The 13,454-nt window shown below is 40.5% G+C and overlaps 1 protein-coding gene across 4 annotated transcripts in view; it reads right to left on the bottom strand.

Annotated features, from left to right (window-relative positions):
- The window catches only part of STAT4 (signal transducer and activator of transcription 4), a 68,569-nt gene that overhangs the window by 26,647 nt on the left and 28,468 nt on the right, over positions 1-13,454 (bottom strand). For all 4 annotated transcript variants that reach the window (XM_054044697.1, XM_054044699.1, XM_054044698.1 and 1 more), the window contains exons 4-8: positions 7,284-7,382; positions 5,491-5,583; positions 2,718-2,796; positions 1,197-1,282; positions 63-214 (exon numbers count right to left, since the gene is read on the bottom strand). In XM_054044697.1, coding sequence (XP_053900672.1) covers positions 63-214; positions 1,197-1,282; positions 2,718-2,796; positions 5,491-5,583; positions 7,284-7,382 — 509 coding nt within the window. The remainder of the gene's footprint in view (positions 1-62; positions 215-1,196; positions 1,283-2,717; positions 2,797-5,490; positions 5,584-7,283; positions 7,383-13,454) is intronic.

Here is a 13,454-nt window from a genome sequence, read left to right as displayed (position 1 = left end):
TACTGTGAAGCAGCAGACTTCCTGTGGTTTTCACTGGAAACTTAAAGTAAATGTAAGTTTACCAGTTCTGGAGCTGATCAAGCCCACTATGTAGAGGACCTCCAATGCAGGCAATTTGCTGGCGCCTCTTCCAGTCTAGAAGTTCTTCAAGCAGCAGGTTGTTCATCAAGACATCACTTTCATTTATTACTTGTGTCATTTTATTAAGGACTTCCTGAAAGGAATAGGAACAGTGTCACCAACTGATCACAGGGAACACCAATAAAGCTTACAAATGAAGCCAATTATAATGTTGGTCATAAATTTTAATTTCTGAGAGTTAGGAAAAATGTGCAATACGTTAATGTGCAATAAAGTGTTTTGGATTCACCTTGTTTTTAAGCGTTTCTCTTTGAAACCCCATATTCAAATTACTTAAGGCTTTAAATATATAATGTGCTAATGCTTATGGATTAATTTTTATTTCTGAGAAAGTGACCATACTTATACCTCTACTGCTTGGGTTCAGGTAACTGAATTCTCCATTCATTATACTAAAAATAGTCCTGAATATTAATGAATTCTTTTTACAGATAATTTTTTTTTTTTTTAGTGAATTTATTATGGCATAACACCTTCAGGACCTTGCCATGTAGAAGCACCGTTAAGGTCACAAGCTCCTTTCTGTGATCTTTGATTGTATCCCCACATAGACTTTTCTTTAATGATGAAAAGTCTATGTGGAAATTATATGGAAGTTTTTAAGCTATTCCAAGGTGAACAGCAAAAAAAAAATAGACATAGATGGAGTGCTTTCCCCACCATCAGTTGGCATTCAACTGCACTCAATGGTGTGATGTCTGGTTTTGTGGTTATGGGATTACATTGATCTGGAGTGGGTTTTTTCCCTGCCTTTAAATGCAGTAACTTGCAAACAAAGGGGATGAATCCAGAACAGTTCCTGTGAGGTGATGGTTAATCCTCACCTGCCAACTAATAGGCTCATGCCCTTAGTTGTACTCTTTAGAATTGCCAGTTATTTAATTGCTAGTAAACTCCTCACCCCATCATCCCCCTGGTATTTGTAACACAAAATGATATTTACCTGCTCTTTTTGATGGGAGAGTTTGTGCAAATGCCTCCTTACATGTGATTATTCAGTGTGGGAGCAGGGGGAGAAAGCAAATGAACCACAAATGACAAAACATGTTACCAACCTTTCTTTTGTAGTCTAAGGTATTCAGCATTTCCTGCAACATCACCATTTCCTGTTTCATCAGGACGCTGTTTTTGTCACCCTGTTCTACAAGGGGAAGAGGAAAAAAAATCATCTGGTAACCTCAGTATAAGCGTATGTGTTTACAATCGGGATAGGGGGTGGGAAGCCTTAAATTGATTATATCCTGGTAGCTAGTAAAGAAATCTACTAATGTTTGTAATTAAAGTTTATTATATTCAATTGAAATTACGACTCTAATATGAATTTAAGAATTATTATAGGAGCGGGGTATTTTGATTTTTTTTTTCTTGTGTGGAACAGGAGGAGTATAGGGAAGAAATGAATAACATTATTAGATTCTTATGTCTGTGTATACTCTTATTTCATTATATAATTCTGATTTGGCTGGGATTCAAATATTTAATTGTGATGAGCCATTATAAAATAAAATAATATTGTGCATGATGCTGTCAGTAATTCTAGTAAAGTTCTTTGGAATCTTAGCGTGAACCATGTGTCCGGTTGAGGAAATATTTGCAGGTGGGGGAAAGGTGCAAGAAGGTTTGGCATTTTGGATGGGGAATTTTATGGTGCGCCTAACCATGAGAATTTTGGAAGCTGTGAATACAGGTTACTAGGTGTTTTTGCCTTGACGTGATCTTTCCTGCTACTGGTCGTCTACTGGCTTCACGTCTTCCTAGCGTGACCCACTCCCTCTTCCTCTGCAGCTCTATACCCCTCACTTTCTCTACATCTCCAACTACTTTCAAAGACGAACGTAATGCCATCTATGTTTATGCTGGGCCCTGGCATGTGCCTTCCATTGAAATTTGTGCTCTGACATGTTAAATCTCAGTCTCCTATGTTTGGCAGGGCTGAAGAACTTGGGGCATCTAGAGGCCCAGATTTCTCTACATGTTAAAAGGGAGGTGCCATTAAGGTCTCAGTGCAGTCATAGCTGTGTGCCAGTTTCATTTCTGAAGGAGGGTCATGAAGAAGTTGTTGCAGTGTGACAGGCTGCAGATCCCAGAACCACTGCAGGCTGCTCAAGCTTGCATTTGGAATGCTTACCAGATGATTAACACAGCTCTGGTCAAAAAGACTGGAAGGCCAAGTTAGTGACTAATAAATTGGTTTCAGAAAACTCCACTATGGGGGAAAGCACGGGGTCCTATACATTCCACTCTGTAAGAGGAAGGGCTATGTTAAACATGAAAAAAATGTCCTCTAAACTATGAAGACCATAATTTCCAAGACTTGACCACACTGCTTCATAGCTCATTTACAGAAAATAACTGCATCTGGACACTGAGGATATTATTACATTTTTTAGCCCCAGAAGTGTGCTTTATGGCACAGATAGCAGTTTTGCATACACATCATGCATATATCTCAAAATATCAGCTTCTATGCTTATGTATGCGTGGAAGATAATACACAAAACACATCTGAGACTGGAATCTAGCCCAATAATCAACATTTTCTCACAGAATCTTAAAATAATTATGAAAAAGCTTACCTAGGCTCTGTATTGTTTTATACCTGAAGTCAAACTCCTCTTGCAAATCTTCTAAGTATTTGACATCTTGTTCTGTCATCTTTTTATAAATTAAAAAAAAAAAATCAGTATAGCACTTGAGAGTTTACCATATCTGACAGTTTCTAATTTACATTATTTTATTTTTACCTAGATTGTAGTTAACTTCTTTCAATATTTCCCTTCCCTGTCAAAGACCTGACAGGACTGTTTATCTCCTACTCACTAATCTCAGCAAAAAAATGATAATTTTGTGTGCAGCTGCAGACCATAATATTGAAGGGTTCCGTTCATTGCATCCCAGTAAAGTCACATATTATTCTCTTTCACACCCTATTTTTACTGATACAATCAGCCCAATCATGAACTCTGCTGTGGCAAAACTACATTGATTCAGGTTTTGCCTGCAGAATGAGACACTGTATGTATCTGGCAACATCATTTATTTTCATCTAAACCAGTCTCCCCAAATAATAATTCAAATCTTTATTTGTTTGAAAGTAGAAATGACTAAAATTAGTTGAGATTGCTTATCAATAATATAAACCTAACTAAAATACATTTATGTAAACTATTAGAGTAATTGCCATTTGACACTTAAACATACTATGGATGCCCCTCCCCCCACCCACTTTTTAAAATATAGTAGTTTGGTACTGTAAATTATTATTCTTTGAAGAATATTAAATTATGCTTGTGGATTTGAACACACAGCTATGCAAAGTATGGCATGGGGATTTTTAATGTGGATATCCAAGAAAAGAATTTATCTTTAAAAGTATAAGCCCAAGAACAAATTAAAAATAAAAAACTAAACAAAACACTTCTACCATCTTGATGTGCACACAAAAACACCTGCTTGCAGAGTATTGCCACAGCAGGATAATTTCCCTTTTTTAACTGAGAGCTCTAATTTTTCATTTGTTTTTATAATTCTTTGGCCTATTTGGAGATTTAAAGTTATGCTCCATTGTTCTCAGGTGAAACAAGCTAAGTCATACTCTGTGCAAAAGACCCTCTCCTGTGACACATGAATATCTCAGAACAGGACCATACTCCTCTAAAGGCCTGATCCCACACCATTTAAGTCAATTAAAGACTTTGCATTGAGTGCCCTGGGAGCTGGATCAGAGCCTACAAGAATACTTAGGAGCGGAGATTTCCAGAAAAAGTTCTGGACAGATAGAATGACATAGGTTCTGCAGGTCTGTAGCCACAAACTTCATTTTTAAATAAAGACACCTTCATGAACTTTGTGCAAAGCAGTGAAACTGAATTACAGGACTGTCACATCTTATACTGGGGTTAGGTTCTAAAGCCAGCGCGTAAGGCGAAAATCGCGTACAGTCAAAACCCCAGACCAGCAGCAGGCTGAGCAGGGCCGGCGGACAGAACCCCAGACTGGCTCAGCCCACCGCCGGTTTGGGGTTCCGTCTGCCAGCTAGCCAGCCCGGGGTTCCGTTCACCCAGGCAGGCAGTGGGCTGAGTAAGGCCAGCGGCCAGGACCTCAGCTGGCAGCAGCGTGCCAGTAAAAATCGGCTCATTGCGTGCATAGTTGAATTCGCATAAGTTTAATGTGCGTATGATGCGACTCCACTGTACTGCTTTGGCCTTTTTCAGAGTTTCACTTTCATGCTTTTGGGTTTGGAATAGTCCTGATATTTCGGTGTCTGTCCCGCTATCCCCCGGCAGCACTGTGTGTTTTTTTTTGTTTTTGCTCCCTCCCCCACCCCATGTGTCCCAATATTTTCTTCCTAGTTTGGAAAGACTTCTCCAAGTAATCCTATCATAAAAGATGATTCATGAACAGGCTCTGCCCCTAAGGTTCCCCCCACAGCTGGGCTCCCTCTGCTCCGGGGCTGGGATGGAAGCTGCAGCCCAACGCAGAGCCTGCTGCCTGCCTGCCCATGAGATGCAAGTAGGAGGCGGCCCCGGCTGAGCAGGCATCTTCCCCCACAACCCTCCCATTCCTGCCCGCCTACAGTAATCAGACTTTTGGTGTCTAGACTTTCTGGTTGAAAACTGGACACCTGGCAACCCCGGTAAATGTTTAGAGGACTATCAAAATCCAGTCTCCAAATCTAGATGTGTGCACAGACAGTCACATCTGTTGTTGGGTTTTTTTTTTTTCCTATTTTGGGGACTAAACTTTGGAAATGCAAATGCAAGGTGTGCAGTTGCATGCACAGTTGGCTATTTTTCATGTACAACTCAAGCATACAATATTTAAAAAAAATGTAGCTCCTAACCATTATTCTTATTTACCCTTTCTTTTTCAATGAAATTCACCCTCCCTACAAAAAGCCCCAGCAACAGATTCTATGCAGCAGTTTGCAGAAGAGGGTCAATGCTCACCAACATTATGGGCAGGCTGCTGGGCCTCCGCCTCCAGCTGCTTCTCCTCTGTGACGCTATCTGGACCCTAAATATATAAGTGCTGATCCAGTGCCCCTTTCCCTGGGTTTGATACTCAAACTCTCCCCTTTTCTGTTTTTTTCCTTTGTTGTTATATAAAGAACAACAAAACGAAACCTCAAGCCAAACTTCTTGAGGTAAGTTGTTTCTAGTATTATCCCTGCAGGACCTCTCTTTCTCTGTCCTTAGTTGCCTCTACTATAGAGAGATACTTCTGAGATGAAGTACTAGGCTCCAGTTGAACGGGCTGTGTGACTGAATCTAATGTAATAAATCTGTATCTCTGTGCGGAGTCCTAGAACCTGACACAATGGCTCAGACTGTAACAGACACAACATACCTGGGCACTGTTCTTAATGGCGGACACTTTGTGCTCCACATTTCTTTGTCTTTCTGAAACTACGGAATTCTGCAATTGTTTTTCCAATGGTCCCTAGAACAAATTAAATACGTAGTGTGTAGACCATCTAGGATATCTTAAACAGCAATGATATTTCGCCTTATATAGAACATTCCATACAAATAACTCCACTACAACATCTAGCACAGAAGATGGAATTTAGGGCTAGCTCTTCAACTGGTGTAAATCACTGTAGTTCCACAGACTGATAAATACCCCCCACTGGATCTTGAGATCCGAATGGATACAGGTAGTGTTGCAAACATTTTAAAATTTAATATATGTTTAACAAACAAGAAAATCCAAAATGAAAATATATTGTAGGAAGATTGTTATATTGCTGAAAAAATATTTTAACACCCCAGTAAGCACATACATTCTATGCACAAGTTAATTAACTTATTAACAGAACTTAAATTAATCTGTCTGAATTTTTCCATCAATATAACAGTTTTCACAATGTATATTGTACAGTTTGGGATTTTCTTGTGTGGTTTTAAAAAATATATTAACTTCTTTTAATAAGTTTATGGAGGGGATGGTATAATGGAACTACCTACGATGGCATGTGGCCCATCAGCAACTGCCAGTAGCAAAAATCCCAAACGGCTGGAGGCAGGACATTAGATGGGGAAGGCTCTGAGTTACTACAGAGAATTCTTTCCCAGATGTTTGCCTGGTGGGTCTTGCCCACATGCTCAGGGTCTAACTGACTGCCATATTTGGGGTTGGAAAGGAATTTCCCCCAGGTCAGATTGGCCGAGACCTGGGGGGTTTTCACCTTCCTCTGCAGCATTGGGCACGGGTCACTTGCAGGTTTAAACTAGTATAAATGGTGAATTCTCTGTAACTTGAAGTCTTTAAACCATGATCTGAGGACTTCAATAACGCAGCCAGAGGTTAGGGGTCTATTTCAAGTGTGAGTAAAGTTCTGTGGCCTGCAATGTGCAGGAGGCTAGATTAGATGATCACAATGGTCCCTCTGTCCTTAAAGTCTATAATCATTAGCATAACAAGTATTACATAATAAATACAAGCTAAAACTTAACAATGAAACTTGTCTTATACAAAACAAGTTTAAAAACTGCTCCATGCTTCAGAAACATAGGCGCCGACTCCGTAGGTGCTCTGGGGCTGGGGCACCCATGGGGGAAAAAATGGTGGGTGCTGAGCACCCACCGGCAGCCCCCCATTAGCTCCCCGCTACCCCCCCCCAAGCGCCTCCCGCCCACTGGCAGGCCCCACGGATCAGCACCTTCCGCCCGCCGCGAACAGCTGTTTTGCGGTATGCAGGAGGCTGGGATGGAGGGGGGAGGAGTGAGGATGTTGTGCATTCAGGGGTGGAGCGTGGGCGGGAAGAGGTGGGGTGGGAAAAGGTAGGGCAAGGGTGGGGCCTTGGGGAAAGGGGTGGAGAGGGGGCAGAGCCGGGGGGGTCAAGCACCCCCTGGCATTTTGGAAAGTCGGTGCCTGTGTTCAGAAATAACACCATCTCTCACAAGGCATTCCTATAGTTTCTTAAGATTAATAGTAACATACTGAAGTTACTTAAATTAATGTGTAAGGTCCTGATTCTGCAAACACAAATGTGCACATGCTGTTTACACGATTTGGAGACAGACGGCCAGATCTTGCCCTCACTGTTCCTGTTGGTTTCATCGTAAGAGGACAGAATTTGGTCCTCAGTACAAGTGATCAACATGGCCAAAGCAGATTAATAAAATGTAATATGTTACCTGTACCGGCATGCTGGCTGCAGCCAATATCCTTCTCTCTTCTCTTAAGCAGTTTGAAATAATAACTGCTATGTGCATAGGATTACCATGATATTTTCCCTGCAAACATAAATAAATTGTAAATGTTAAAATTAAAAGAAATCTAGGGTCTTCCCTATGTAAATAATAAAAATCTTGATTTCATTGTCTACTGACTGGCCTTGGAAAGTTTTAGGAGATTTTGCTAATATTTCCCACCATTGCTAACACCGATTCAGCTATAAACCAGTGTTAACCACAACGGGAGCCCTTATGTAGATAGCCTGCCTGCTAGTGACACCATTTTCAGTACCGTATCAATTAGACTTGTTCTGAGCTGGATTAGATGACACAATGCTGGTACACAGAGAGCCATGTGCGTTGGGGCTCCCAATGATGCTAATTCAGCTGACAAGGCGTTAACAATGGTTGGAGTTTTTTTGAGAATATTTGTACTGTCGACTAAGCTGACTTGATGTAACTGCATGACTTCTTTAAAGACAAGTACTGCATACATTCATATGGTATTTATTATTATTTATTCACATCCCAGCAGCACCTAAAGGCCCCTATCAGAGTCCTGCTGTGCTAAGTGCTATACAAACACACAGAGCATGACATAGTCCCTGCTCCCAAGAGCTTCCAGCAGGGGTAAGCAACCTCTGGCATGCGTGCCAAAGGCGGCACACAAGCTGATTTTCAGTGGCACTCACACTGCCCAGGTCCTGGCCACTGGTCCGGGGGGCTCTCCATTTTAATTTAATTTTAAATGAAGCTTCTTAAACATTTTAAAAACCTTATTTACTTTACATACAATAATAGTTTAGTTATATATTAAAGACTTATAGAAAGAGACCTTCTAAAAAGGTTAACATGTATTACTCGCACGCGAAACCTTAAATGAGAGTGAATAAATGAAGACTCGGCACACCACTTCTGAAAGGTTGCCGACCCCTGGCTTACAGTCTTACAACAGACCAGTCACACAAGTAAGTTTAATGAGGAGGTAGGAGCAAATAGGGTGGGAGGACAAACATTACAGTACAAATCAAAAGGCATCTTAAGTAACTTATTTGTATGTCTAGATAATATGGAGGCTTCTACAGTAGTAGTGGATTTAAAAACAATGTGGATTTAAAGCCTCTTTAAAAGCAAATCGTGATTAAATTGATTACAATAATCCGATAAAACGTATTACTGCATGTAGATTTATGCAGCAATGCAGAATCAATTTGTGCTATTATTGTAAATATATTACTATAAAGATTATTAAATTATAGCCATGAGTTATATGTGGCAATGGAACAATTTGACCTTCAAATGAAAACGTATCTGGTTTGAGATGGTTTTCTTGTCAGCATATTTTTGATGCATTTTTTTAATCAGGTTTTCCATTTTCAATCCAGCATGTAGTATGCATTTGAGCAAGAAAACTATATACCACATATCAGCATAGTAACTATATACGCAGAAAAGCCTTCCCCAGTATATACCAATAGACTTAAATCTGTTCTCATTTTAGCCAACCTCTTTGAACAATTTTCATTCCAATAACACATGGAAGAAGCAGCTCTCATCCCAAGACAAGGAGCCCAATTTTCCTCTCATTTACACTAATGTAAACCAGGGGCAGAATCACTATCTTTAATGGAGTTATACTAGTTTAGAACTATTGTGAGATGAGAATCAGGCCAAAGGGGACCAAATATTAATAAAGTTTGTGCTGTCTTTGGCAAGCTAGAAAGCCTGTACCCCTTCCCTGAAGCGGTGCCTTTCACGGTAATATTCTTTTGTGCTTTTGTCTCTTTTTCTGTAATATTTGTTTACCTTAGTGTTTTTTCATATTTTTATTATCATTTGTATAGTACAATTTCTCTCACTATTCCAGAATCAAATACTTAGTCTCTCTTGCAGTGTTTCCCCTTCTCCATCTTTCTAATTTAGTTTTCACTCTCATCTGGCTTTGTTTCTATTAAATATTTTTCTTATTCTTGCTTTTTCTTTGCCTGGCACAATCAGCTTCTCAATTCTTAAAACATCTCTTTATTTCTTAAACCACATGTTCCATTGTCTGTCAATGTGTGATGGAAAAGTGCACAGACTCATCATATCTTTTCACATCAGTGTGATTGCACAGTTGAATTCTTAGCAGTAGCACTAAATGCAAAAAATGTAGAAAAAATCCCTTGGTGTTTGTTTTTGGTTGAGGCATGGATAGCTGGAGGGTGTTTTTCATTGCATACGCTGGCTGCAGTTGCAAGGCAGCAGAGTATGAGAGAAAGATGGACCTTCAAGAGAACTACAAATCATTTTAATCACTGGGACTGGCTGCTTGTTATTAAACATTGTGCTGCCCATAGTGTTGTGCTGCCAGACAGAAATGGCACTGATGTAAAAGGCACAGGACTTTTGCAGTCAATTGAATGGGGAGTGAAGAATTACCTATCCTTCCCAGAGAAGCTTTGGCTTTCATCACACCGGGCAAGTCTACAATCAAGTGCTACATTAGCACAGCTGCACCGCTGTAGCACATCTGGTGAAGATGTGCTTTGCCAACTGGAGAGCACTCTCCCATCAGCTTAATAACTCTAACTCTGTGAGAGGCAGAAGCTGTGTCAGCGGAAGAGCATCTCCCACTGATATAGCGCCAGTGTGGACAGGACTTAGGCCGATGTAACTTACGTCGCTCAGGGGGGTGTCTTTTTCACACCCGTGAGTGCCGTAAGTTACATCGACTAAGCGGTAGGGTAGACCAGCTCTTAGTGTTGAAACAAGGCTTCAGAGTTAACCAACTGAATGCTAAGTAATGTACCTGCTATATGGGGTAAAATAAACTTCCCACAGCTGCCACATGTGCTGTATCTCCTAATGTCCCTTTGAAGTGCGCTGAAAAGGTTGTGACAAGTTCAAGGAGTTGTGCTTACATTCAGCAGTGAAGACTTTAACATCACCGTGGACTCAAATTCACTATGTACATAACCAAAAAAGAAAGGATGTTCTACGATAGCAGTCACTTGCTTTGGGGAATAAAGGGCAAGGGCTAGATTGTGATTTTAGGCACAGCCCTGAGCAAGGTGGTGGCGGATAACCAGCACTATTCTAGGAATCACTGCACCTCAGACACCCCTCTCAAGCACAATTCCCTCCTGGCCTCCTCCTTGCTGTGGGGTGAAGATAAGGGGAAGGTGGGTGGGAAAGGTAGTTGTTGGTTATTTACTGATCTATACAAACTCTTTCTTGTACCTGGCCAGTGTGTTATAGGAGCAGAGCCAAACTTCTGCACATTCCTCAATTCTCTCTGCCCACTTCCCACCCATTGGCTCTGTAGGAATGAAGGAGAGTGAACAGGTGCACAGTGCTTCCTTATCACTGGTCATGTGGACACAAGGGTGTAGCCCATGCAGTGGTAAAAGGAGGCTTCTTACTCCCCTGTATGGGCATCTTGTCAAACTAGCCCTCAGCAAATTCCGAATGAAACTTTGCTCCGACCTTCAACATACACAAAAGGAGGTGAGGGGAACATGGGACATCACATGTGATCAGGACTGGGATTTGAGGATATTCCTGCAAAAGACTGAAGCCTCATCCTGTTTGACTAGAGCGGTGCTTCATGAGGAAAGGGACAAGATTAAGGGGTGGCCAAATCCTCAACTGGTGTAAAATAGCATAACTTCCATTGAAATCAATGGCTAATTTATACCAGCTGAGGAACGAGTCCTGATGTTTAGCTAGTTCTTTCTAATTCTTATAGTTTTTGTTTGCTGATATTCTTTAATGTCCTATCTCCTACATTTGAGTGTTCTGTCCTGGAGATGGCTGGCTGGAAGGAGTCTTTGCTGTGTCATGGTGTCTCCACAGGCAATCTGCAAGGGGACAGCCTGAGGAGTGGGTAGTCTGGCTTAGGCACTGCCCAGCAACAGAATCCCACCAGCCTGTAACAAAATCTTAGGGTTTAAGCAGCGTGTTTAATACACCACAGCCCTGATCTTGCAGTCAGATTGTCATGGGCAGACCCGTGTCCCCATAAAGAGCCCCAGGACATAAGGGTCTGCCCACATGAATTGCAGAAGGGGATCATAACATGCAGTCAGAGACCTCTCTTTCAGTTTAGGCTGAGCCTTTGAGCCCATTTTAAGCCTTAGACTGGGGGCATGGGGATAAGCTGAGGTCAGAGGGTCATAGATGTCTGAGGAGTGGCAATCCCAAAGAACCAAAAGAGGGCAAAAACTAAATCCCTCAGACTCTGTAGTTTTTTGTCATTGTCAAGTGAAAGAGACAGGATTCAAACAAAAGCTGTTTAACAAAGTCAACAAAAAAATGAAATTCTGTGTTGGAGTCAGGAAATGTATTTACATAGAAAAGGCGTTTCAAAAGAAACTCTTGTCAGTGGGATGATTTAAAATCCCCCGCCATACGATCACCAGGTAACAGGGACTTTCCCAGCATTTCTACAGATACCAGTTGTACACAAAACTTTTTTCTTGTCTCTTTTTTTTTTTTTTTCACAATGAAAAAAATTAATGACTGAGCTGTTTAAGAGACCAAAGTGATTAAGGGGGAATTAACTCCTTTCCCTCTCAGCCCCACAAAGCTCAAGTAAATAAGTTTTGTGTGTAATAAACTACACGCTGACTGGTGGTCTCTCACCCCTCGCTCACCACAGGAGTGCAGATCACCTCTGCAGCCTGTGTGAGGCAGGGGCTGTGATTGCTTGGATCTGCTACATAAATGTTTGTGGACACATGGTGCTGCTGCACTGGGAACTGCTTTGGCATCAACACCAGTGGGTGAATTCCATCCTAACAGAACGCAGATAGTGTCTTAAAAATAACAAGATTGAAGCTCGTTTATAAGCTATATTGCATCACCCAGCTTGTCTCTGCTAGACAGAATAACATATTTAAAGGCTTAACACTTAATGTCCCAACTCGTTTTATACAACTCTCAATGATTATTGTATTTGCTGTTGAAAAAAGTATGCAGATCACCACCCCATTTTCTTCAATATCAGTTTAAAGTCTCCACAAAAAATCCCATCCTGGTTCAATTTTGCCCTTAGTTAACCAATGTAGTTGAAGACAAAATCTGGCTAAGCATGAAATTGGCCATTCAGTGAGAAGCAGAAAATGATCTCACAAAACTGGAGGGTCAAAAAAAGATGGTGTGGGCAGAAGAAGATGGAAAAAATTCAGAAAAGAGCCTGAAGTCAGGGAATCCAATCCAATCCTAGATTGTGATATAATGTACCATGCCATCCTGCCAGCCAGCAAAGGAGAGTACAGATTCCAAAATTAGGCAGTATTGTATTTGTTTATGTATATAAAAAAACCATCAAGTATCTTGATAAACACTTTACTCTTATAGCAGTTTTCTACGGTGAATAAGTTTTAAACCAAGACAGTGGGAAATCTTTGCTTCCTTTAGTTATTTCCCATAACTTGATTTCAAGCCTCTGGGTTTTTCTTGTAAGCGTTGATGGGCTTGTTAATACCTAAAATAGTCTAAAGGAAGGCCAACAGAGAAGAGAGCTGGGGTGAACTTTTCATCTGAAAGTCTTGTTTTTATCTTTTCAATTTACTAAAATTTCCTCTATCAAAAATATTTTCCTGCTCCTTTCCTTTGTTTCCTAAATATAAAAATATTTCTTTTCCTAATATAAAAACATTTACATAATGATCTAAAATATATAACTAATTAATATTTGGACAGTTTTTTTTTTCTCAGTATCTACCAGGACACTGTTAAATGAAGCAAACAGTTAGTGGAAAATGCTTTCATTCTGAACAGGTGAAAATATTCTCTGAATGCTGATGACATTTACTAAGAAAAAAACCCCATACATTTCCCACAGAGCATATAGATTCTGCACTCCATATAAGACAACTGATGAGGTACAAATATCTTAATAGATCATGAAGAAAAAGAGAAACTGATTACTGCTAAAACAGTTAATTCACAATAACCTTTTGGGATAGATATTTTTGGCCAAGTTTTCAAGCAGCTTGTAGAAGTATGTCCAATATTAATAAATACAAAATCTTGCATGTGCGGATGTAGAAAGGCATTTGTGCAGGCTAAATGGGGGGAATGCATATTTAATTAGTTTTAGGCTGCAATTATTATTTGGTGCCTAGAAACTCCTTTCTATGTGCA

The sequence above is a fragment of the Malaclemys terrapin genome, chromosome 11 (assembly GCF_027887155.1).
Source record: "Malaclemys terrapin pileata isolate rMalTer1 chromosome 11, rMalTer1.hap1, whole genome shotgun sequence".
Classification (NCBI taxonomy): domain Eukaryota; kingdom Metazoa; phylum Chordata; order Testudines; family Emydidae; genus Malaclemys; species Malaclemys terrapin.
Note: the sequence above shows the minus strand (reverse complement) of the source record. Positions and strands in the feature narration are given on the sequence as shown.